At 37.0% G+C, this 26,259-nt stretch overlaps 1 protein-coding gene across 3 annotated transcripts; it reads right to left on the bottom strand.

Moving 5' to 3' along the window:
- Positions 1 to 214: 214 nt before the first annotated feature.
- LOC106883302 (uncharacterized) lies at positions 215 to 26,259 on the bottom strand. 3 transcript variants are annotated; one of them, XM_089346831.1, is made up of 10 exons: positions 26,124 to 26,259; positions 25,594 to 25,745; positions 23,673 to 23,829; positions 18,448 to 22,274; positions 17,572 to 17,608; positions 15,015 to 15,224; positions 13,514 to 13,653; positions 5,369 to 5,511; positions 3,031 to 3,102; positions 215 to 1,362 (listed from the first exon to the last, which is right to left on the bottom strand). In XM_089346831.1, exons 1-10 carry the CDS (start codon positions 26,205 to 26,207, stop codon positions 1,157 to 1,159), a joined length of 5,028 nt encoding a protein of 1,675 aa, XP_089202957.1. In that variant the 5' UTR covers positions 26,208 to 26,259; the 3' UTR covers positions 215 to 1,156. The 3 variants fall into 3 exon arrangements, with proteins under 3 accessions (XP_089202957.1, XP_089202958.1, XP_089202959.1); XM_089346832.1 differs by having other exon boundaries at positions 13,514 to 13,650; XM_089346833.1 differs by lacking the exons at positions 215 to 1,362; positions 3,031 to 3,102; positions 5,369 to 5,511 and adding an exon at positions 10,833 to 10,968.

Here is a 26,259-nt window from a genome sequence, read left to right as displayed (position 1 = left end):
GTGTTGTGAAGGGCATCCAGCTCTAAAAATCCTGCCACAACAGTCAAAGAAGTCTGGTGCAGGCCACCCATGCTAGCATGGAACACAGACATTAAATGATGAGGATGATGATGATGATGATGATGATGATGGTGATGATGATGATGATATAATGTGTGTGAATATAATTTCACCCCACCCAGTTAATGTGGCAAAAAATCAATAAGATATCAAATTATCAATTTATTTAGAGTACATTTATTAAAAGTTTCATACAAAATAATTTGTTTTGATACAAATAATTTTTAATAGTAATTTCTGTATAAAGAGTTTTGATCTAATTTAAATATTTTAAAAAATTTAATTTCACAACAACCAAGTTTCTTCACGTTTATCACAAAAAAAAAAAAAAAAATACTACAATAACAAGTCTTCCTATCTATTTTCACTTGACTCTGCTTCGGAGAGTTTCCTGACACATAAATTTATTGCCAAAGGAAGTCCTTCTCAGAGGTTTCAAACGTTTTACATACAATTTCATCTGAGTATACGATGCAAAAATCTTGAGATTTAATTGCAAATTAAAATGCGATAAAAGTTCAGTTGTATGAAGTATTGTAGGGAAAAAACGGGTTCATTTTCATTATCTGAAGTTATTTGGAAAGAAGGGGGTCATTGTGGCTTTTCTACACTCACATGGAATTAAAATAAACAAATGTTGTGTCATTATTTCCAAAATGACAAGATTTTTTAACACAGTTTTATGTTGGGATTTAAAATTTTTTGTATGTATTTTTAAGTGTAGAAGCACCAAGTTTTATTTTTTCGGGAAAATCTGCAACAATCAGTAAATATTAATCCTAAAGCTAGAATATAAAATGAAAATAATTCTTAATTGCATTCACAACCCCCTGATTTCTTGTGGAGCCACCCCCCATTTTGGAAGGCCTGCCCTAAACCAAAACAAAACAAAGTGAGCCATATCAGCAAAGGGATTTCTTTGTGGTAGATAGATCTGCTAGAAGTAGTAGCCAAATCCACCACAATTCATACCTTGTCACTTTAAGGAAAAATACACTGGACAATATGTTTCTGGCTCATCTACATGAAGGATAAAGACAGGATGGTCATGGCTGGAGTGCATTTGATCATAGGTCTCTATTTGGTTGACCTGAGACTAAACATTTACACTGTCTAGACATTTGAGTGCATCATAACAGTGAAATAATTCAAAAGCGTCTCTGAGTGTTTTGAATGTGCGTTCATTTGTTTTACACTTCTTGAACCATTTTTTGAGCATCTGGAAGCTCTGTCCTATAGTATCACATGGATGGTCAGCCTTGATAATATCCAGCTCAATTTGTTTAAGTCCTAATTCAATTCCTGCAAAACATACAAACATAATAAATAATTGCAAAAATTTCAATAATAAAATAAAAGATGCATATTGTAGATTGTAATAAATATAACAACAATTATGTCAGGAGAGAAATTAAACAATAGGTAAGAAAAATGAAAACTATAAGACATTGTTCTCTATTTCTAGGAATGGTGATTAAAAGATAACAAAAAGATTGAAATAAAGGGTTGAAATGGAGAAATTGTTTAAAAAGTATTGAAAATTATATTTGAGAGAATTTCTGGTAAAGAGATGGCAGGAGAAATGGTTATGTGGGTATGAAAACCTAAAGAATCAATTAACACCATCCAAAGAGTCACATTATCTCATCCATCCATCCATCCATCCATTTTCTCTACCCTCTATTCATAAAAGGGTTGTGGGGGTAGAGTCCCCAGGCACCCCCTTCAAAGGCTCCTATCAGAAGCTACCTTCGTCTTACTATCCAGTTGGATTCTCAAGCTTGACTAATTAAGACTCTAGATATTATCCAACCGTCTCAATTTTGGTCAGTTCCTTGGTCTCCAGTCAAGTGGCTCAGCTTAAAGAATTCATCTTGCAATTCTTTCCTGTAACATTCTAATCTCATGTAACAAGTTGACCGTGTCATAAATGATGTCTTCTCTTAATTTAGATAAATCATTTCTATCAGCTGACTGAGAGGATAAATACATCTCACTACAGGACAGTCTACTTAGATGTAAACAAGTATAATGGGGAGGTACAAGACATTGTTGTAAATAATGGGAAGTTTGTATAAATGATACTTTCTGTTCTTACCCATTCACACGAGGAGAAATGGAATATTGTGATGTTCATGCCTTTCCAAATGATATTTGTAATATAAAAGGGTATGAAAGGATTTCAAATGAGAAATGGAACATCTTTTGTTAGGATACCTTATTTTAACATGTATAAGGAACCATTTTTTGTCAAAAATTAGGTTAAAAAAATATGGGAGCTTCTTATGCATGAATAATATTATAATCCCTTACAAAATCTTTTTTCCAAAATTTAAAACATAGTAATCATTTCATAATTTGTGAGTGTTTCATTAACATACAATGCTGAGTTCAATCCACCCATGAAAACAATCAACAGGGTGGGACTGTCTGTTTAGAGACAAGACTATAGGTTGACCTGTGGCTCAAGGACCACAATAGATATAGACTGGTCAGGGGAAGGGCTACAACATGTCACAGAAAATTCACACTCTTGGGTTAAAGATGTAGCATTTGATAATGGGGGTCTCTTCTCCTCAGAGAAAGAATGATGTCACTCCTGGAACACTTTTCGTTTGAAGAAACCTGCCAAATTGAGGCAGATATCTGTCTCAACAACAACCTATCAGTGAACATAGTAAAAATGTAAAGAAACAAAATCATAGCCATTAACTCACCTGTTTATACATAAACAACATATTTTAAATCCCTATTTTAAAAGAGAATATTAAATCTTTTGTGTCCTCTAATTAATCCATTTTACCAACCATGCAAACCTTGATTTTATGAAGTTTCTTGAATAGAATTACTTTACTGCTAAACTTTCAATTGGAAATTAAAAGAATGGAAACTGTTCTCAATCATTCTAACAAACAAGCGCACAAGTGAATGCAAAAATGTATAAGAATCAATTAGGTATTTTATACTCACCAACTTGCTGCCATTGATTCCCTAACATCATCGACACTCTATTGAGATGCTTCACCTCCAGTTTTATGGACTCTGAAATAAATATTTCCAAATTTTACACATCATAATATAATTTCACTGTCTCTATTAATGGTCTATATTTTATTATTGTAAGACATTCCCATCATCAATGGTCAACTGGTGGCCACTGTGGTTTTGGACAGCATTTTTATACTTTCTATAGTGACCCCATGTAATGACTCAATATTAAGGTTCACAGCAAAATAAACTAAACTTCATTTCTCTATTAAGATATCCTCCATAATCAAATAATGTAGTAATTATCACATTTAATTATCACTTGATGTCACTGTTCTTTTCTTCGTTTTGTCTTTCCTTTCTTATATCTGTGCCAAATCAATGGCATGGCATTTGTCCTCACATCTCTAGACTTTGCAAACCAACATTCTTCTCATTTTCTGCTTAATTCCAATGTCAACCAAGCTGGTTCTGCAAATGTCTTGCCAGAAACACATGACACACTACTTCAAATGAAATAAACATACACCTGATCTCTTTGTTGAAGGTTGTTGGTTGTAATCTTTAATCTTAACTGACCACATCACACTTCACCAGAATGTTCTCTGATTTAAGAAATATCTGAAGACATTACAATGCTAGTCAGCCTCCTTGATAATTCTACCCAGTTGGAGCAGAAGACAATGACAGGTGTCTTAAAACACTACAGTACACTTGCACAAAATCTCATCAACTACACAAAACTGTTCATCCATGCGTTATTGTAGTGAAACTACTTGAAATGATTTAGAAGAACTGAGACTCAAACAAAAATATAGATTGTATATAATCTGGCAAAGGGATGTGTGATCATCATTATAATGATATCTATATAGATTGAGAAGATGTGTGGCTTAATGGTTAGGGTACTTGGCTTGTGGTCATAAGGTCGTGATTTCAATTCCTGGTGGCATATCGTGTCCTTGAGCAAGACACTTTATTCCACACTCCTCCCCTCCACTCAGCTGACAAAAGTGAGTTCTACCAGTAATTCAAAGGGTCGGCCTTTTTACATTCTGCGTTATGCTGAATCTCCCTGAGTATTACATTAAGGGTTCATATATATGTGGAGTACTCAGCCACTTTCACGTTACTTTCATGACCAACCTGTTTCCTTGATTAACAAACTGGATCTCTCATCGTCCTAACCGATGGATTGCCAGTTATCTATATAACTATATAGATTGTATTTGAGAATAGTTGATATTATGGTAGTTCCATGAGCAATCACAGAAAAATGGTACCAGGTCCAGTACCAAATACTAACAATAATTTCTTTTATCAGTCAAATAACAATGACCAGGTCCCAAGATCAAATTTAAACGTAAGAACGGAGATAAAACCAAAAGTTAAAAGACACAGAAAAGTGTGCCTGCATTAACATTAATATAATCTAAAAACCAATAAGAACAAGTATAAATATGGATGGTAATTGTCATTCAAACCATGTAGCAATTGTTAATTATACATGGTTACAAACAAAGAGTTATGTGTTCAAATCACATTAGGAATTCCTATTTTATTCCTCTTTGTATATTTTATACGAGAACATAAATACTTTGTTTATATGTAAAATTGTAAATCATTTTTATTTATCACAACAATATATGTCCTAACCAGAGACATTATGGATACGTACCTTAATAAGAGATGACATCTCATATCAAGCATTGGACTACTATTATTGTTTGATATTTTCATACCATAATAAACCATGAAGAATTTCTGGAGGATAACTTTGCAAAATATGTTGAAACTATCGATGCCACCTTTCACCAAATAAACATTCACAGCAACATAAAACAATTAATTAAGCAATCAAAGTCTCTAATGTTGTTCTTTAACCTCTCAGTTGAAATTTTCTCATTTGAATCTCCAATTTTACCAAAAAGGATTCTGATGTTCTTGTAAGTAACATTGTCTTTATCAGATTCACAAATACTGATAAATCATTAGTCGCCTCTAGTCACTCACAATTGATTGTAAAAACTTGACATTTACTGACAGAACTCTGGAGTTTTATTGATATTTCTGTTAGTCACCGTTTAACTTGCAGTATTCCTCATTAGTCTTATCTTGCAGTCAGTAGCAAGCCTTGTATTTGGATGAAGACAAAGTTTGGTGGATGAGGTGATTGATATAGTTTCAATAAGGAAAGATATCTGGAAAACTTTTTATCATGAATCTGCTACATTTATGACAGACCTGACACGCTACACAATAACACGAAGATCATGGAGTCAATGAGACAAACAGACAGATCATCAAATAGTATTCTTACCGAATCCGCTTTTCTCAGCTATAACTTGTCGACACTCGGGACAAGTTTTACGCTCAATCTTTAAACAGCAATCGTTGCATGTAACAGTGTGCTCACATGGATGAAACATCACTGTAGCATCATTAACTTCACACAGCAGACATCTGTGGAACAAAGCATAACCATATGCCACTGATAACATTCATTTGTAAGAAATATTGCATTGAGCACATGTTTAGAGTACAGAATATTATGAAACACTACAAGGACCAGTAAGAGTACATAAAAAACGCCTTTTTTAAATAATTACATAAATGCAAATGTTTGTGTATATGAACTCTACACTCGCACGTGTGTGTGTGTGAGGCATTCACATACATATTGTTAAATATATGTCTTGACTCTAGTACATCATAAAAATTGCTTTACACACAATGAATTACATACATTCCAGAAATATATTTCAATTCGAGTAGAGAGCCAATTTCTTCTGAAAAAAACCTAATCTGTTTAACAAGTTCTCTGTATTTAGACATTTGATTTTAAATTGTGTGGATAGACAGATAAGATAAAAATGTCATGGCTTCTTGCTTGGGTGAACAATATGTAACAAAACAGGTCACAACTCTAGAACAATGTCCTAAGAACCATTCAAAAGGGTGAGTGTCGTGGAGTTTAGTAACATCCAACGATCACTGGAGATTTTGCCGAAAATCAGGGATTTTGTAACTACTCATACACGAATCATAGAACCGTAACCCCGTGAAAGATTTCTTCAACGAAGTTCATAATTCGCATGTGGGCAGTAATTTTTAACCAATGAGAAATCAATAATTTCTCATGTTCAGGCAAACAAACTTACATTCTCTCTCCGCCTCTTATGAGTTTGCTACATTATCATCATCATTGTTGTTATTACCTTTATATGTCCACTTTCCATGGGTTGAATGATCATCTCACTTCTATTCAGTTCCACTTTAATGCTACTACTCCCCTAAGCTTGTCCATGGGACTTTGCCTCCCTTATCCATTTCCATTTGACATGATTTCTATAGTTGGCTGTTCTTTCAAACAGCAACCACTTTACCAAATACTAGGTGTAGTTTTTTTTCTCTTGACACCAACACCAGAGAAGTTGTCATGCTCTCGCCATGACTAAGAAGACCCCTTCTCCCTATAATGTCTCCACATATCTGGTAACCACTTTACCAAGTGTATTTAGTGCATCAGCAACACTAAAGAAGTTCTTATATCCTTACTGAAGCAAAACTAGGAGTACTCTCAACCTTATGTCTCCTTGTGTCCACCACTTGACCAAGTGTACTGGATGAACTTTATCATAACACCAGTACTTGTGAGTTTGCTGTGTCACAGGGCATCATTGTTCTATGTTGTCTCCATTCATTCAGAAGAGAGAGCATTTGCAAAAGAGGGATGTGGGTGAGAAGGAGGTTATTAGCAGAAGTGCAAGGAGAAATAGGATAGTGCTAGAGGTGTAATGTGTAGTGAAGAGAGAAAGAGAGTAGTAGCAGATAGAAGAGAGAGAGAGAGCTACTGATAGATGTAGGAATGATGAGTGAGTATGAGGATGTCAGTTAAGAGTGACCCATGGTAGAGGAGTGGTGGTTAATGATATGGAAGGGGGAGGTAGTGTGAGTTAGTATGGAAGATCATTGGTGATGGATAGTTGAGATGGCCATGGAAAGAGAATGATAGATGTGGGTGAAAGAGAGGGAGTAATAGTGATAGTAAACAGCTTAGGTGGGGGCAAGTAGACGGCTGATCAGATACTGACATATGAAGCGGTCCTTTCCTTCCGTACTCAGACATCATGATTCAGAAGAGGGAGTAACATGATATGGGTGGTGGACAGATATGCATCTATAGTTCGTCACTTCTAATCACGTATCTGTCTATAGCATACATTTCTCAATGTTTGTATTTATCTATATATAGCTTGCAGTCCTCAATAACTGGTGTATGTAATTGTAATTCATAGTTCTCAGTAATTAATGTATTTAACTAGTTTATAGTTCTCAGCCATATATCTACCTGTAGTTTACAGCCCCCAGTCATTTATCTTAAGGAATGAAGCCAGTATGCTCTGCTGGATGTGTAATGTCAGTGTGAATACTCGACAGAGTGTAAGTACCTTGAGAGAAAAGTTGAACCTAAGAAGCACCAGTTGTGGTGTGCAAGAGAGATGACTGTGCTGGTATGGACATGTGGTGAGAATGGATGAGGATAGCTGTGTGAAAAAGTGTCACACCCTAGCAGTTGAAGGAACATGTGGAAGAGGTAGACCCAGGAAGACCTGGGATGAGGTGGTGAAGCACGACCTTCAAACATTAGGCCTCACCGAGGCAGTGACTAGTAACCGAGACCTTTGGAAATATGCTGTGCGTGAGAAGACCCGGCAAGACAAGTCAGACCATAACCCGTGGCCTCTGCCAGGGGTGTAACCAGCCCACTCATGCGTACCTTTCCTTCATTGGACACTAAACTCTGCTTGCGAAGACCTGTTGAAGCAAGTGAAATCGAAATCAAATCAAATTCGCAAATTCGATGACTGGCATCCGTGCCAGTGGAGCACTAAGAGCACCATCCGAGCGTGATCGCTGCCAGAGCAGCTGACTGGCTTCTGTGCCGGTGGCACATAAAATGCACCATTTGAGTGTGATCGTTACCAGCATTGCTGTACTGGCATTAGGAAGGGTATCCAGCTGTAGAAACTCTGCCAGATCAGATTGGTGCCTGGTGTAGCCATCTGGTTCGCCAGTCCTCTGTCAAATCGTTCAACCCATGCTAGCATTGAAAGCAGATGTTAAATGATGATGATGATTTATACCTTTAGCAATCAAATGTAATGCTTATTATATACAATGTTTTTTTTTTTTTTTAATTAATCATGCATTATCTATTAGCTTTGAGATTTTTGAGGATGCGATTGTTTATTTTTAGAATGTATTCATCTGTCTGAATGTTTTGTTGTCCCTTTTTTGTATCACCTAACTGTCTGGATGTTTTGCGTTCTTGTCCCATTTTTGTATCTTTATAAATATATATATATATATATTATCTGAGTTTGTATGATTGTGTATAGAAGAATATATCAGTCTATGAAATTCCAACTTAGTCTGATTTTCACATTTTGTTATTTGCAATTTTTGCAATTTTGCAATATTGAAATAAACTGGTGCTTCCATGCATTATGCAGTCATCAGGTTTATGTCGTGGCTGTCATGTTCCACAATTGACAACAGTTATCAATTGTGGAACACAATTGTCACTACATACGAAGGGTTACCCGAAAGTAACAGGAAACGTTTTCTGTGGGACAAGCCTGTTGTGGTTCAGGCTTCTACTGTTAGAAACCACTTGATGCAACCCTTGGGCATCAGTCTGCTGACTGGTGGCATCATGTGAAATTGTACTGTCACATGGTGCATTTTTGTTTTGAAATGCTTCTCCCCTGTTCATCGATTTTTGTGATGGCTGAAACAAAGGAACAGCATGCTTCCGTGAAATTCTGTTTTCTGCTGGAAAAAAACAGTGGTCAAAACAGTTGTCATGCTTCAAACAGCTTACAAGGATGCTGTCATGAGCAAAACACAAGTTTACACATGGTTTTTCATGCTTTAGGACTGGTCACTTGTTGCTTGAAGACCAGCCTTGTTCAGAGTGACCATTAACATCATGAAAATTCATGAACTGACCTTGGAGGACTGACTGTCACCAAACAATTGACAAACTTATTGATGTGACTCGTGTCCTGGAGCTCCTGCCAATGAATTTTGAGCAAGGAATTGTGAATGGAAAGAGTTGCAGCAAAATTTGTGCCTAACTTGCTCAAAGAAGATTGAAAGCAGTCATGACTGAATGTGTGTCGTGAAATGAAAGAACATCTGGTGACGAAAGGTGGTGTTATGGCTACAACCCAAAAACGAAGCAGCAATCAAGTCACTGGAAGCATTCAATGTCACCATGACCAGTGTCAAAATAATGCTGATTTGTTTCATTGATGTGAAAGGAATTGTCCACACAGAAAATTAGTTCCTCCTGGTCAAACTGTTAACCAGACATTTTACTTGGCAGTTCTGAAACATTTGCGATATACAGTGAGATGAAACCATCCCAACCTGTGGCAAAATGGAGAGTGACAGTTTCATCACAACAATGCACCTGCACACACCACCTTGAGTGTGAGATAGTTTTTGACTAAACATGGCATGACCCCACTTGCTCCCTGCAATATTTTTTGTTCCCTTGAATGAAAAAAGTCCTTAAAGGAAAACATTTTGCAGATGTGGAAGAGGTGAAGTAAAAATGAAGGCAGTGTTAAAAGGCATTACTTCGCAAGAGTTTCAGGACTGCTTCAAACAGTGGAGAATGCATCTGGACTGATGTATTGCTTGAAACGGAGAATACTTTGAAAAGGATAAAAGTATAAACATGCAAAACTAAGTGAATTAAATAATATTGCAAAATTCCGGTTTCTTTTTGGTACCCCCTCGTAAACCTGATGATTGCATAATGCATGAAAGCGCTAGTTGTTTCGGTATTGTGGAATTGTAGAAGTTGCAAGTAGTAGGACGTGAAAGTCAGACTAACTTGGAATTTCATTGCTTAATATACACACACACATACATTATATATATATATATATATATATACAGTGTGTAGGAAAATGCAAATTAAGCATTGTGATGATATCTACTGAGTAGTGCTCAGAGTGAAGGCGCATGGCTCAGTGGTTAGAGTGTCGATCTTACGATCACGAGGTTGTGAGTTCGAATCCTGGACCGGGCTGCATGTTGTGTTCTTGAGCAAGACACTTTATTTCACATTGCTCCAGTTCACTCAACTGTAGAAATGAGTTGCGACGTCACAGGTGCCAAGCTGTATCGGCCCCTTTGCCTTTCCCTTGGATAACACTGGTGGCATGGAGAGGGGAGGCCGGTATGCATGGGCGACTGCTGGCTTTCCATAAACAACCTTGCCCGGACTTGTGCCTCAGAGGGTAATTTTCATGACCGAAGGGGGTCTCAGCAGTGCTCAGAACTGGTGCCACTGGCATCAAAAGTTTGCTATAAGAATAATCCCTGTCAAACTGATATGAAAATAGAAATGCAGATAGATACAAGCTTAATGTATATATTTACATGTATTCTATGTAAATATATGCGTTAAGCCTACTTGTGTTTATGTGCACTTACATATGACATAGTGAAGAAAGAATCACTAAGTAAATGATTGGTGTAGTGGAGGTGGGAGTGTAAAATTGTTTATTAGACACCATCTGCATGATGAGTGTTTATTTAGTTTGTTATACTCATTTTCTGTGAAGATTGTCCTTAGACTTAGTAGAAAAAAATTGATTGCATCTGTAAAAAGTATTAGATGTCAAGTCCTTTGCATTGACAAAAATGTATTAAATGAGATTCAGTAAGAAAATTAGTGATGAAACAGAAGATTTACATTGAAAACAATTGAAACAACAACTCAAATACAGATGCATTTAACCAATTGTTTTATGATGCAGAACTTTTAAAACAATAATTTCTTAAAACAGGTTTGCTGAAGATAGTGCTGTCATCACGTTTTAAGATTTATTCATTTTTCTGCAAAGAAAAATTTTTTTTTTTTTTTTTTTTTTTTTTTTAATTAAATATTAAAAATATATATATTCAGAATGAGTTGTTACTTTGATATGTCTATGTGGACTATTCCAGATTTCTAGGAAAATTTTTACATGTCTCCAGGCACAAAAAAATGGGAAAATACACAAAGGTGCACCTAAAAATGACCTAATTGAAAACCCCTACCTGGAGAGACTAAATGTAACAAATAATGCGACTAAATATCTGGCAGAGATTATTTTTAAAATGAGAATATCTGAAATAAACTCAACTGCTCTCACAAATGAGAATACTAAAAATGAACCTGACCACTCTCAAAAATTAAGTAAAAAAACAGCATAAATAACCCAAAATCCTTGTTCGGTACCTGATGGACACCAATGGTAGTCATGAAATGTGAAGATGGCTGTAGAAAATTTAGCAGCAGTAATAAATAGCTTAACCTGTCTAATACAAGGTTACTAAATTCACTATTCAAAATAGTTTCAAAGGTGGTGGTAATAATGATAAGTTCTACTCAGGAATTTTTAAATACATAGCATGAGACATTTTGGTTTTCTCTTGTCTTAAATTCCAGCCTTCCTTTAGTATTCCTGTTGTTTTCGATTGATGCATAAATATATGTTTATACATAAAAGACACCATTTCGAGCGTGGCCGTTTTCGTGCGGGTGACACGTAAAAGCACCCACTACACACTCTGAGTGGTTGGCGTTAGGAAGGGCATCCAGCTGTAGAAACTCTGCCAAATTAGATTGGAGCCTGGTGTTGCCATCCGGTTTCACCAGTCCTCAGTCAAATTGTCCAACCCATGCTAGCATGGAAAGCGGACGTTAAACGATGATGATGATGATGATGATGAAAACCTGAGAACCCTTTTGAAAATTGATGAGTTGAATGCAGTAAAAGTCATGCTTCTATCTGCCTTCAATGTACAAGTAACCTCTTGAGGATCCCAGTACAATAAAAGGTACAAAATGGTTCTATGATGGATGGAATACAGGAAATGGTCCAACTAACAAACTAGAGTCTGACCTGTGTGTGTTTTCCAACTTTTGCTGTCAAACAAAAGCAGCCCATCCCCGAGGGAAATTACGGATATTCAATAAAGGATTTCCGAATTGAACATCGAAATGATTGATATCAAATCGAAAATCAGAGGCATTCGGTCAAGGAATGAAATATGGCGATTGTCCTCTATTGCAGGCGGTCAGTATAAGCACTTCTTGCTTGTGATTACTGTGAAAAAGATGACGAAACGAAATGAGTAGGGGATTAAATTAAGTGTTATGTCCCTTGACAACAAAACATCGCCACTGGGATGATCATGTTGCAAGTCGGAAAGAGTTTTCTGGAAAAGTTTGTGGGAAACGTGTGTGTCCTTAATGTTGGTGTTGTGGAAATGGAATTTGTGCAGTGGTGCTGTATATGTGACCTTTTCAGGGAGTGTGGGTATACACGTTTGTGTTTGTTAGTGTGTTTGCTTTCTTTTAGGCACTGGTGAAGTTCGTGGGGCCTTTATGTGTGCATGTGGTATGGGAAGGGGTACAATATATGTGGGAGTTTTTATTGGAGGAAACAGTCTTTTGTAGGAGTCTGCTGTGTTGGGGTGTGCATGTTTGTGGGTGTGTTAGTGTATGCTCAGGTCAAATTCTTTACCAGACTCCAAGGTATTGGCAGAAGGCCAAAGCTGTGAAACTGGTGATTATAGTCATGATGGGGCATGCAGGTATGATAGGATGTACTGCCTTTCATGGAAGCAAAGATTAAAAATTTCACTTCTTCTTTTCAGGTAAATGCATGGGTGCTGGGTGCTCTTTAAAATAGCTCTTTTCTCAGCCAGGCGTAACCTGCACTTCCTATTGGTTTTGAAGTACTATTTACATTTCCCTAGCATCTTCCACTTTATGCTGTGCTCAGTGGCACTTTCTTTCAAAGTCCAAACATGCTTGGTCAGGGTTGTGGCGTTAAGTCTGTCAGAGATGTTGAAGGTGGACTTGGGTGTTTTATAGCGGGTTCTCAAAGAGCCTTTAGTTTCTCCCACATACTTTTGCATGTTTTGTTGACCATTTACTTCTATGGCTGTTGTCTCTGCCTCGTATATAATGGCTTCCATGTTACAGTGGCCGTCCAGTAGACATGTAGTGTTTCCCCTACATGAGTATCCTACCTCTGTCTCAGGTGTGGGCCTGCCTACTAAAATCTTTTTTACACTGGGTGCATAGCGAAAAGAAATTTTCAGAGTATGAGGCTAATTGTATGGGAGAAGTGCTTATCTACTAAACCGAAACAGAAGGGCAGAGCGAAGTATAACAATCAACACAACCAATAATATGAATGTAACGAAAATAGAATTCTTTGACTGTATTTTCTATTTCTTGTTCTTGTTACAATTGTTGTGTGGTTTTTTTTGTCAAAACACAGAATAACATATTGGAAGAATTAAGACTTAAGAAAACATATGAACATGATTATGTACAAAATAGAAAACTCACTGGTCAATCTTGACATTTTCAGTAAATACTTACAGTGGTGGTGTTTTAATTTTTTCCTTTAAATTTGTATCCCTATTCCATTCGTTTCTGTGATAAAAGTTGGCTCCATTGTCAGCCAGATGACAAGCCTCTGCTTGGCTTGAAAGCTTTTCTTCTTTGCTAAGCTGGAACTTCTTGTAGTATTACAAATGATGTAATATAAGAGGACAAGTACAATATTACAAAATCATAACATCATATGATATAATGGAACAAATATCACAATAATAAAACACAAAACACAACAAACCAGCAAGAATCTATCTATGCAAGTGGCTTGATGAAAACAACTGGACATAGCAAGAGAAATACTTATGGGAGAGTATTGTATATATAAATATAACCCCTGCCAGCATGGACGACAGAAGTTAAATGATGATGATGATGGTGATGATGATGATGATGAACACAACAACAAGACAACAAACCATGTGTGTTATATCAGAAATAACAGAGAACACCTAAGAAATAGCAATTTCTTCAGATGTAACAAAACCAACACCACACAGACTTATCCAAATATATCAACAATGTTTCCATAATTAATAAAGAAACATCTTTGGATGATGAAGGTGAAGTAAAGGAAGTAAGAATTGGTGTCACGGTTGAGGCAACACGCCAACACATTATTGTTGATAAACTGTTGAAACTGTTAGTCTGACAGACAATTCCAGTAATGGAGGGAGATGGGCATTTGACTGCCAGGACATCTTCTTACCAAAGTAGACATTACAACAACACAAAGATGGCCATCAACTGACTGAAATACAGTCACACATCTGTAGAGACCGTTACTCAAATGGGAATCTGTGAGCTGCTCCAAGTGTGCAAAATTTGACAGTAAATACTGTTAGATCTACTGATGGTTAGATGATTGATGTATTTGTATTTTCATATGTGTGTGTGTGTGTGTATGTGTGTGTGTGTGTGTGTGTGGTTGTGCATAAAAAATACAGGAACACATAAAAAGGAACTTATTTTATTGCATCCATTCCCTAGTGTTCTAACATTCAGCATTGTTAATACATGTCCACAAGAAGCCAGAGGATACATGTTGTGTACAAGAAGTATGACAGAGAGCTGTTTATTCAGAATCCTTCATAGAATGGACTGCCCTATACAGGTTGTCATCTGTTCTGTGACACAAACCTCTCCTCTACCCTGTATCATTTTTATTTAGGAACTATATCTCCTCCCTTCAACAAGTCACCTTCCCTTCACACTGTGATGGCTGTGTTTATACGATCAACATCCGAGATGGGTTACCTTCACTACAGTTGGGGAGCCATGGCTTTGAAGGTGGAAGGAAATGGAGAATTGTTTGTTACATAATATAATTAGGGTTCTCAAGAAAGACTGGATTACTTGATGATAATGGAGGAGGGGGTTGATGAGTTTGAAGTGAGACATGACAAACAATGTCTGACTGTTTCTCTTCTATCTCTCATAAATAAATCCACTCACACACATATTTACAAATAATTTTAAAACTTACCTCATCAAAAAGTTTTGACGATTCACCCTCAGAATGGAACTCCTGTTTCATCATAGCTCGGTCCAGACAATTGTTTCCTTCATCATCAGCCACATTTACATCTGCTCTATTAGAAATGAATTTCTGTACCATTCTGAAGTCGCCGTTAGAGACAGCTTGAAGCAATAGTGTTAGATACTCGTGGTTTTCTATATTCAATTTCACTGAATCCTGTGTAGAAGCAAAAATAGAAAATGAAAATTTGCATGAAAACCAGGGTGGATATCACTGTGTCATTACTGCCTTCTACTGGGTACTCGATCAAACTGATCATGTACATTTGATGTTTGTCAGTGAAGTGAGCCTTCCATATGGTCCCTATATAACTTGCTATGGGTGTGTTTAAGGGAACAAATTAATCTCTACATATACGTAAAAGAGAGGATGTGTGTTTGTGTGTGTGTGTACGTGAATGTAGTTTATGCACGTCCACAAATTAGCACGCATGTCGCTCCAATTTTAGGAGGAGATCTGTCATGACCTTACCTGCATTTTAGCAAAGTTTTTCTCCTGCGTATAGCTGTAATAATCGATAAACTTTTACCAATTTTGAAGTTTATTGACATAGCAAAGTCAAATCTGTGCGTACACGCGTGAAGGCGAGAGAGAGAGAGAGAGAGAGAGAGAGAGAGAGAGAGAGAAATTGTATGTTTGTGAGAGGGAGGGTAAAGGAGTATTACATTTTGTTTGCCAGCGTCTGTGTGGTAGGCAGCTAACAAGCAAAAAGAAAAAAACGCAGGAAACAACAAGCAAAAAGAAAAAAATACCTTCTCTCTCTCTCTCTATCTCTCTCTTCCTCCCTTACACACACATGCCAGTTATCTCTCTTTCTTTCTTTCTTTCTTTCTTTCTTTCTTTCCTTCTTTCTCACACACACACACCAACATTACATACAAAACACATGTTGCCAAAAAGAAATACACGCTTTCTTTTTATAGTGAGTATGCCAGACAGAAAGTGTGGTGTGTATGTGAAGTTCTTTTGTTAGTGTGAGAGAGCAGCATGTGTGTGTGTGTAATGTTGCTGTGTGTGCGAGACAGGGAGAGAGAAAAAGAAAGAAAGGGAGATAACTGGCATGTGTGTAAGAGAGGGAGAGAGCGAGTGCACTCTCTCTATCTCTTTCGCGTTCTTCCCCAACACTTTTTATGGAAACTGCTGAATTGATGTAAACAAACCCATGTGGTCTGATTATCATGTTTCTAGGTATTGTACCGTAAATCACCATTTCCAAAATATATTTATTTAAAATCATTTATCCGTATATATATGTAATGCAAGATGTGTGTATGTGTTTTGTTGATATACGGGCAACACACACACACACACATACGAACATGTATGCGTACAAAAAATATGTATGCAATTGGTGTACATATGTGTATGTGTGTGTTGCTCATATATATATATATATATATATATATTTATATATATATATATATATATATATATATATATATATATATATTGATAGGGTGATAAATTGAATATTAATTCAATTTAAAACCAAGTGGCCTAGCATATAAAAAATCTGAAAATTCAGAAAAAATTGTATTACACGTGTATAAGGGATGACCACTAGGTGGACATCCAATATGCTAGAAAGAGGTCATCAACGACCCAGCCACAAAGAAAAATAATGTTCTCCAGAAAAATTTCGCAAAATGTCAGAACAGGACAAAATGAGAAATATACAAAATAAAGAATTATCTATGGACTGCTGCAGTTTCGAACATTACTTACGTAACATCTGTGTTCTCATATATATATATATATATATATGCCGGTGTTAAAACGGGAGTAGCTGATGAAGGAAAATGTTCTCTATGTGGCTTGTGTGTTTTCTGTACTCTGGTTATTATTATTTTCTTGTCTACGTTTTGTTCGCAATGTCCTGTACCCAGATATGCACCTATGTATACAGGTAGACGTAGGTATGCACATACCTGTACGTATATATGCATATACTCATTTATTATTTGTTTTATATATATATATATATATATATATATATATATATATATATATATACTTAAGACTTTATTGTGATCTGAACAGAACCGCTTCTGACACAGAGAATCGGGAGCTCTTTTGGTCATTCTATTTTCCTTGCTGGAAGGGTTCCTAACCCATGGGCAAAGAGGGGTTAGATGATGGCGGTGGTGTTTTCAAAGGGATGGCATGTGTAACCTGATCACCTCTGCTGATCAAACTCCCAACCCATGCGCTCCAGTTGCAACAGTGATTCTGCCCAAATTTGACATCATTTTACTTAGTTTGGTTTGAAATAAAGAACTTGATTAGCTTAATAATCCCAACTTTATCCCGGGCAAAGCCGGGCTATACTGCTAGTTAGTTATAAATATACAAACCATTCTTCAAATTAGTTTATAACATTAATATATTCCTCACTTATCAAATCTCAACAATTCTTCATTTTATTATATTTTTCAATGATATTAATATTGAACAGATCGATAAAATACTAGGGAGTGTATATAATATGTATATGTTAACTAACCTGGGACAGCATCAAGGTCACCACATCATATTGTTCACTGAAAGGAATGGACGAGGAAAGAAAAATATAGAAAATACGAAAATCATAGAGGTTGAGATAATTAATAATTATTAGGTCAGTAATTAATGAAAACAGATATAATGAGCTACTTACAACCTATTTACATCAATAATTATATAGACAAACATACATATAATCGATATATACACTCTAACCAGTTAATGAATCATATACACACATCTGAATAAACACCACAATGTTTTCTATGGTACAACGAACAGCAAGTTGACCTTAGCTGGATTTGAACTCGAAATGTCATGGGTCATTAATAAATACCTACAGTGATGAGAAGCAGGAAGAGGATAGAATCCCTGAATATCACTGGTATAGATTATATTGACCCCAAAGTGACAATAGATACTCTGGCAGTATTTGAACTTGGAACAAAAAAAAAACAAAAGTAAATCCTGTAAGGGGATGGTTCCGTCATTTAACCCTGAGTCAGAGGAAAAAGGGACATTATAAAAGAGGCATAGAGAGAGAGATAGTGAGAGAGAGAGAGAGAGAGAGAGAGAGAGAGAGAGAGTGGGTAGTTGGGGGTTTATGTGGAATCAAACAAAGAAGAGAAAGGATTTGAACCTATAATGTTGTGGTATGGGGGATGAGGTGGAATAAAGGATTTAGTCAGGTGACAAAAACAAGAATAATAATTATGGAGACGATTAATTAATGTGGTAGATTACAGTGTCATTACAGTATGAGAGAGGGTAGAAGGATGACCCATGGTGGGATTATGATATGATTGATTCAGTAAAACAAAACATTATTGAAAGGTAAGAAAGAGATTTGGATATTCCGGATCCAATGAGGACTTACCTTACAACTGCCAGATCTAGAGGTGTGTTACCAGATTTATTTATCTTACTGTTATTAATGCCAGGATGCTGCAGTAACAGTCTAACAGTCTCTGTGCGTTCCTTTGCACAGGCGCCGTGTAGAGCTGTGTCACCATCACTGTTTTCCATATTTATATCAATACCAGGCTTGTTCAGTAGATGTTGAACAATGTCTGTGTGTCCATTAGCACACGCAACATATAGTGGTGTTTCACCATCATTATCCACCACATTAACATTAATGCCAGACTTCTTCAACAGATGTTCAACAATGTCTGTGTGTCCACGAGCACAGGCCAGAGATAGAGGTGTGTCACCATGATTATTTTTTACACTGACGACCATTCCAGATTGCTGCAGTAGAAGTTTAAAAGTCTCTGGCTTTCCATTTATACATGCCCGATGTAGAGGTGTGTTACCGTGTTTATCTACCATACAGACGTCAATACCAGACTTTTTCAACAGATGCTTAAGAATGTCTGTGTGCCCACCAGCACTGGCCAGATGTATGGGTGTTTCACCATCATTATTTGTCGCATTTACGTTAATGCTAGACTGCTTCAGTAGATGTTCAACAGTTTCTGGCTCTCCATTTATACATGCTCGATGTAGAGGTGTGTTACCATATTTATTTACCACACGGACGTCAGTGCCAGACTTTTTCAACAGATGTTTAATAATGGCTGTGTGTCCACGAGCACTGGCCAGATGTAATGGTGTTTCACCATCATTATTTGCCGCCTTTACGTTAATGCTAGACTGCTTCAGTAGACGTTCAACAGTCTCTAGGTGTCCTTTCATACAGGCGAGATGTAGTGCTGTGTTCTCATTGTTATCCACAATATTTATATTAATATTAGGCTGCTTCAGTAGCTGTTCAACAATGTCTGTGCGTCCACAGCCACAGGCCAGAGATAGAGGTGTGTCACCATGATTATTTTTTACACTGACGACCATTCCAGATTGCTGCAGTAGAAGTTTAAAAGTCTCTGGCTCTCCATTTATACATGCTCGATGTAGAGGTGTGTTACCATATTTATTTACCACACACACGTCAATGCCAGTCTTTTTCAACAGATGCTTAACAATCTTTGTGTGTCCAAGAGCACTGGCCAGATGTAATGGTGTTTCACCATCATTATTTGCCGCATTTACATTAATGCTACACTGCTTCAGTAGATGTTCAACAGTCTCTGCATGTCCTTTCATACAGGCAAGATGTAGTGCTGTGTCCCCATCGTTATCTCCAATATTTACATTTATATCAGGCTGTTTCAGTAGCTGTTCAACAATGTCTGTGTGTCCACGAGCACAGGCCAGAGATAGAGGTGTGTCACCATGATTATTTTTTACACTGACGACCATTCCAAATTGCTGCAGTAGAAGTTTAAAAGTCTCTGGCTCTCCATTTATACATGCCCGATGTAGAGGTGTGTTACCAGATTTATTTACCATACGGACGTCAATGCCAGACTTTTTCAACAGATGTTTAACAATCTTTGTGTGTCCACCAGCACTGGCCAGATATAATGGTGTTTCACCATCATTATTTGCCGCATTTACATTAATGCTAGACTGCTTCAGTAGATGTTCAACAGTCTCTGCATGTCCTTTCATACAGGCGAGATGTAGTGCTGTGTCCCCATCGTTATCTCCAATATTTACATTTATATCAGGCTGTTTCAGTAGATGTTCAACAATCTCTGTGTGTCCACGAGCACTGGCCAGACGTAATGGTGTTTTAGCATCATTATTTGCCGCATTTACGTTAATGCTAGACTGCTTCAGTAGATGTTCAACAGTCTCTAGGTGTCCATTCATACAGGCCAAATGTAGTGCTGTGTCCCCATCGTTATCCACAATATTTACATTTATATCAGGTTGGTTCAGTAGCTGTTCAACAATGTCTGTGCGTCCACAGCCACAGGCCAGAGATAGAGGTGTGTCACCATGATTATTTTTTACACTGACGACCATTCCAGATTGCTGCAGTAGAAGTTTAAAAGTCTCTGGCTCTCCATTTATACATGCCCGATGTAGAGGTGTGTTACCATATTTATTTACCACACACACGTCAATGCCAGTCTTTTTCAACAGATGCTTAACAATCTTTGTGTGTCCAAGAGCACTGGCCAGATGTAATGGTGTTTCACCATCATTATTTGCCGCATTTACGTTAATGCTAGACTGCTTCAGTAGATGTTCAACAGTCTCTGCATGTCCTTTCATACAGGCAAGATGTAGTGCTGTGTCCCCATCGTTATCTCCAATATTTACATTTATATCAGGCTGTTTCAGTAGCCGTTCAACAATGTCTGTGTGTCCACGAGCACAGGCCAGAGATAGAGGTGTGTCACCATGATTATTTTTTACACTGACGACCATTCCAAATTGCTGCAGTAGAAGTTTAAAAGTCTCTGGCTCTCCATTTATACATGCCCGATGTAGAGGTGTGTTACCAGATTTATTTACCACACGGACGTCAATGCCAGTCTTTTTCAACAGATGTTTAACAATCTTTGTGTGTCCACCAGCACTGGCCAGATATAATGGTGTTTCACCATCATTATTTGCCGCATTTACATTAATGCTAGACTGCTTCAGTAGATGTTCAACAGTCTCTGCATGTCCTTTCATACAGGCGAGATGTAGTGCTGTGTCCCCATCGTTATCTCCAATATTTACATTTATATCAGGCTGTTTCAGTAGATGTTCAACAATCTCTGTGTGTCCACGAGCACTGGCCAGACGTAATGGTGTTTTAGCATCATTATTTGCCGCATTTACGTTAATGCTAGACTGCTTCAGTAGATGTTCAACAGTCTCTAGGTGTCCATTCATACAGGCCAAATGTAGTGCTGTGTCCCCATCGTTATCCACAATATTTACATTTATATCAGGTTGGTACAGTAGATGTTCAACAATGTCTGTGCGTCCACAGCCACAGGCCAGAGATAGAGGTGTGTCACCATGATTATTTTTTACACTGACGACCATTCCAGATTGCTGCAGTAGAAGTTTAAAAGTCTCTGGCTCTCCATTTATACATGCCCGATGTAGAGGTGTGTTACCATATTTATTTACCACACACACGTCAATGCCAGTCTTTTTCAACAGATGCTTAACAATCTTTGTGTGTCCAAGAGCACTGGCCAGATGTAATGGTGTTTCACCATCATTATTTGCCGCATTTACATTAATGCTAGACTGCTTCAGTAGATGTTCAACAGTCTCTGCATGTCCTTTGATACAGGCAAGATGTAGTGCTGTGTCCCCATCGTTATCTCCAATATTTACATTTATATCAGGCTGTTTCAGTAGATGTTCAACAATGTATGTGTGTCCATGAGTACAGGCCAGAGATAGAGGTGTGTCACCATAATTATTTTTTACACTGACGACCATTCCAGATTGCTGCAGTAGAAGTTTAAAAGTCTCTGGCTCTCCATTTATACATGCCCGATGTAGAGGTGTGTTACCAGATTTATTTACCACACGGACGTCAATGCCAGTCTTTTTCAACAGATGCTTAACAATCTTTGTGTGTCCACCAGCACTGGCCAGATGTAATGGTGTTTCACCATCATTATTTGCTGCATTTACGTTAATGCTAGACTGCTTCAGTAGATGTTCAACAGTCTCTAGGTGTCCTTTCATACAGGCGAAATGTAGTGCTGTGTCCCCATCGTTATCCACAATATTTACATTAATATCAGGCTGTTTCAGTAGATGTTCAACAATCTCTGTGTGTCCATGAGCACTGGCCAGATATAATGGTGTCTCATCATTGTTATTTTGTTGATTTATCTGAAAAATAAAAAGAAAGATACTAAAAATGGTGGCTAGGAGTGGAAGTGTAGAAGTCTTAAAGAATATTCAGAAGCAGAAGATAAGGAGTAAGGTGGAATGATGATGGGTGGCCTTGAGTAAGTAAATAAGCTTTCTATTGTGTTTATATTGTATTTACACTCACACATGCACGCACACATACACACACACACATGATGTATACATACATATGTGTATGTGCATGCACACTGACCCACACATATGTGCATAAGCAAATAAAAAGGAAACGGCTCGAATAACGGACAGAGTCAACGTCTGTTGAAAAGGTTGCAAGATGTAACGAAAATTTAACAAAAAACAAGTAAACGAGTGGAAACTTAACCGGTGAGTGTGTTAAGTAATAAGGCACTAAAAGAGAATGACTCTCCCAGGCACAACAATATATATGTGTGTATATATGTATATGTATCCATACATACGGCCATAATAAGTTTAAGACAGTTCTCTTCCTTCATTAATTTATTTCTAACAAAACTGTATAAAATTATTTTACTTTTTGCAGTTTATGTAGAATTGTTTTCTCTTTTGAACGATATAGGCTTTATATATCTTTCTACAATTTGAATAATCTTAATGTGCAATTAATTCAAATGATTAAAAATTGTCGGCCAAACAAATTTAAGATCGCACCAACGTTATTTTATATAAGACTGCACCAAGATTGTGCATATTAATAAACCAAATGCGTGGTCGTATGGCTGGTCGTACTGCACTGTTTTGTTTAATAATTGAACATTGTTATTCGCTATGAGAAAGTGTCGTAATATCAGCCTGTTACTAGATCAAAGATCACGTTGCTTCATTAACAAAATGTGTCCTCCGTGAACATTAGCAAACAATTAGGATGCAGCAAAATGGCTTGTGTTCAAGCATGGAAGCTTGACCAAGTCACTGGCCAATACAAATTTCCGCAAAGAACGGGTGCTCCGAGAAAAACAACAGTACAGATGGATCAGCGAATTCATAGGCTCTCTGAAAGTAACCGAATGCTAACAACAGGCGACATTTGCAAGCAATCATCTGATGAGAGTGACATCAGCTTTACACCACAAACTGTCAGAAACTGCCTCAAAGAATTTGGACTGTTCAGCTGGGTTGCTCAAAAGAAGCTGATAATTTCTGAGACAAACTGGTAGAAGTGGATCAAGTTTGCTAAAAGCCATACTGAATGGATGGCTGAAGATTACTGATGCTGCTTCTTTAGGGTACTATTAACTACATTTTAGATTCCATCGGAACTAAATACAAGTCTAACCAAAATTGTTTATACATGTCGTGTTAGTATTCTAAAAAATAGCCCGAATTCTGATCTTTCCAACTCTACATACATACACACATGCATATACACTCACTAACCTGTAAAATGTTGTTTGCTGAGCCATTTAACAGGACTTCAACTACATCTACATAGTTCTTCTTCACAGCCGTATGGAGAGGTGTGTTGCCTTTTAAGTCCTGCTTGTTAATATTGATTCCCTTGGAGATCAGAAAGGCCACAGCATCACGTTTATTGCTGAAAGTAAGAAATATAAACATCACAGACATTGACATAAGAATTATATTGAATCTACACTCATGTTCAATACATAAATATTAAACATACAGAAGTGTAAGTATGGATATGAGAGAGAGAGAGAGAGAGAGAGAGAGAGAGAGAGAGAGAGAGAGAGACACACACACACACACACATCATATTTTCTGATATATAAGGTACAGCCAAAAGTCACCCTTTGCCTTATATGCTGAAGGTCAGGCTTTGGGTAGACTCCAACATGTTCTAGAAGCAAAAGAACAGGAAGGGTGGCTAGGTTGATGGGGTGTAAGGAGAAATTGCAAGGGTGTATGGAGAAAGTAAGGGGGAGTTAGAAATGGGATAGGGGTGTGAATATGCAGGATGAGGAACAAGGGTTTAGGGAGGAAGTGTCAATGACAGATATGAGTCCAGTGGAAGTTAAAGGTGAGAGTAAGTGATGACTAAAGGTTGGGAATTGATAGTATAGGAATGAATGTTGTGAATGGTAGAGGAGTGATCAATGGCGCATATGAATTAGGAGGAAGGTCAAGGGTTTAGGTGCTGATTGGCAGAATAGGAGGGTGAAGAGCAACAGGATAATTCAGTAGACAGGAGAAGGATGAGATAAAGGGAGATGATGATGTGTGTGTGTGTGGGTGTGGTGGGTGTAGGCTACAAGAGTATGAGTGGAGAGAAAGATTGGGAGGAAGAGAGAGAAATGTATGGTAGTAATATGAAGTGAACAGGAAGAGATTAAGTGGAAAGAAGAGAGATAATTTCGAAGCATCGAAGAGGTAAGGGTGATCACTGCAAAATGTGAGTGGAGAGGGACAATGTTAAATATGAAGGATGGATGTTAAGTGAAGTGGTTCTGGCTGATGAGAAAGATAACTGCTATCACAGAAAAGATGAAGAAAATATGTAGTTCTCTAATCATTTAATTACAGTTGTAGAATAATGTACTTTGATATGTGATAGGAAATGAGGGGATGAAGTAGAAGTTTTGATGAGAAAATTAGACAAATGGTCTAATTGTGTATATAGATATTGTATTTCTGAAATTCAGTTTTGCTGAGATGGGTGGGTTTCCTTGGGCACAAGATATTATCAGTCATCCCTGAGATCAACTTTCACTATTCTATTCCAAGTCTCCCTTTGCCATAAGTTCCACCCATCCTAAGTGACTGACACTTCTTTATAAAGCTGTCCTCCTCAATACACATCACATGACCATACCAGTGCTGTCTTCTCTCTCATACACTTCATCTGATTTCATTTATACCCAATTCTTCTCTCAATACATTTGCATTTTGTCATACATATACACTGATGTTTCACATCCAGTGGAATACACTACCTTCATTCCGTTCTAGTCTTCGCATGTCTTCTGCATTCAAGATCTATCCACAATTACTGTTTAGCACAAGTGTTATACATTCTGTTTTTCATTCTAAGAGGGAAATTTCTTGTTACTGACAAGAGTAATAGCTCTTTGAACTTTCCTTATTTTGTTCTTATTTCAAAATATCTCCAAAACAAGATAATTTACAAAGTTCTGTTTCGACAATAGATAAACAAAATGACTTTTATAATTGAAAAATAAAGTGGATTCATGGAGAAAATAATAAGATGTTGTTTGTTACTAATATCATGTTGTCTTCATGTCACACTGCCACTACTATGGCATCTTTGGATATTCAACCTGTCTGCAATTGGAAGAAATTTAGAAACAAATCTGAAGGATTTGGTTAATTCTGAACTTACCATTCCACAGCATAATCAAAAGCTGTTTTATTATCTTCGTCCTTCATGTCCAAATCAGCTCTGGCTTTGATTAAGAAATTCATAATATCTATATTGCCCACTTTGCAGGCAGCCATCAGATATGTCAGTCCACATGAATTAGTTTTGTTAATCTGAAGTTCAGAAAAGGTAGGCATGTAAAATATATTGAAGGAGAAAGAAAGAAAGAGAAGAGAGAGTACGGAAGAAGATGCTTGGATGAGAAAAAGGGATATAAAAGAGAAAGAAAGATGAAGAAGAAAGATTAATGTATAAATACACATACAGACACACACGTATTTCCTACCAAAACACTCCATTGCAGTGGGTGATGATGGGCTTCCCTCTCAGTCACATTCCATCAACTCTGACATGCTTCAAGGTTTGGCTAAATATTTATGAATTCTAGTGATGAGGGTTAGAAATGAAAGACCTGTGTTTATTTAGGAACACTTAATATTGTGTATAAAATAACAGTCAACTGTGAGAAAACTTTAAACAGAACAACTTACTTTCCGTGGATTTTGTTTAATATATTTTTGAATGTATTGAGTGTCTCCAAGCAAAATCTTATTTATATTCTTATCAACTTCCATCTTTTAAATGAAATATGCTAGAAAAAGAAAGAAATGAAAAGTTTCAAAACTT

The sequence above is a fragment of the Octopus bimaculoides genome, unplaced genomic scaffold (genome assembly GCF_046866305.1).
Source record: "Octopus bimaculoides isolate indiv1 unplaced genomic scaffold, ASM4686630v1 contig203, whole genome shotgun sequence".
In the NCBI taxonomy this organism is placed as follows: Eukaryota; Metazoa; Mollusca; class Cephalopoda; order Octopoda; family Octopodidae; genus Octopus; species Octopus bimaculoides.
This window is presented reverse-complemented; position numbering and strand designations above follow the sequence as displayed.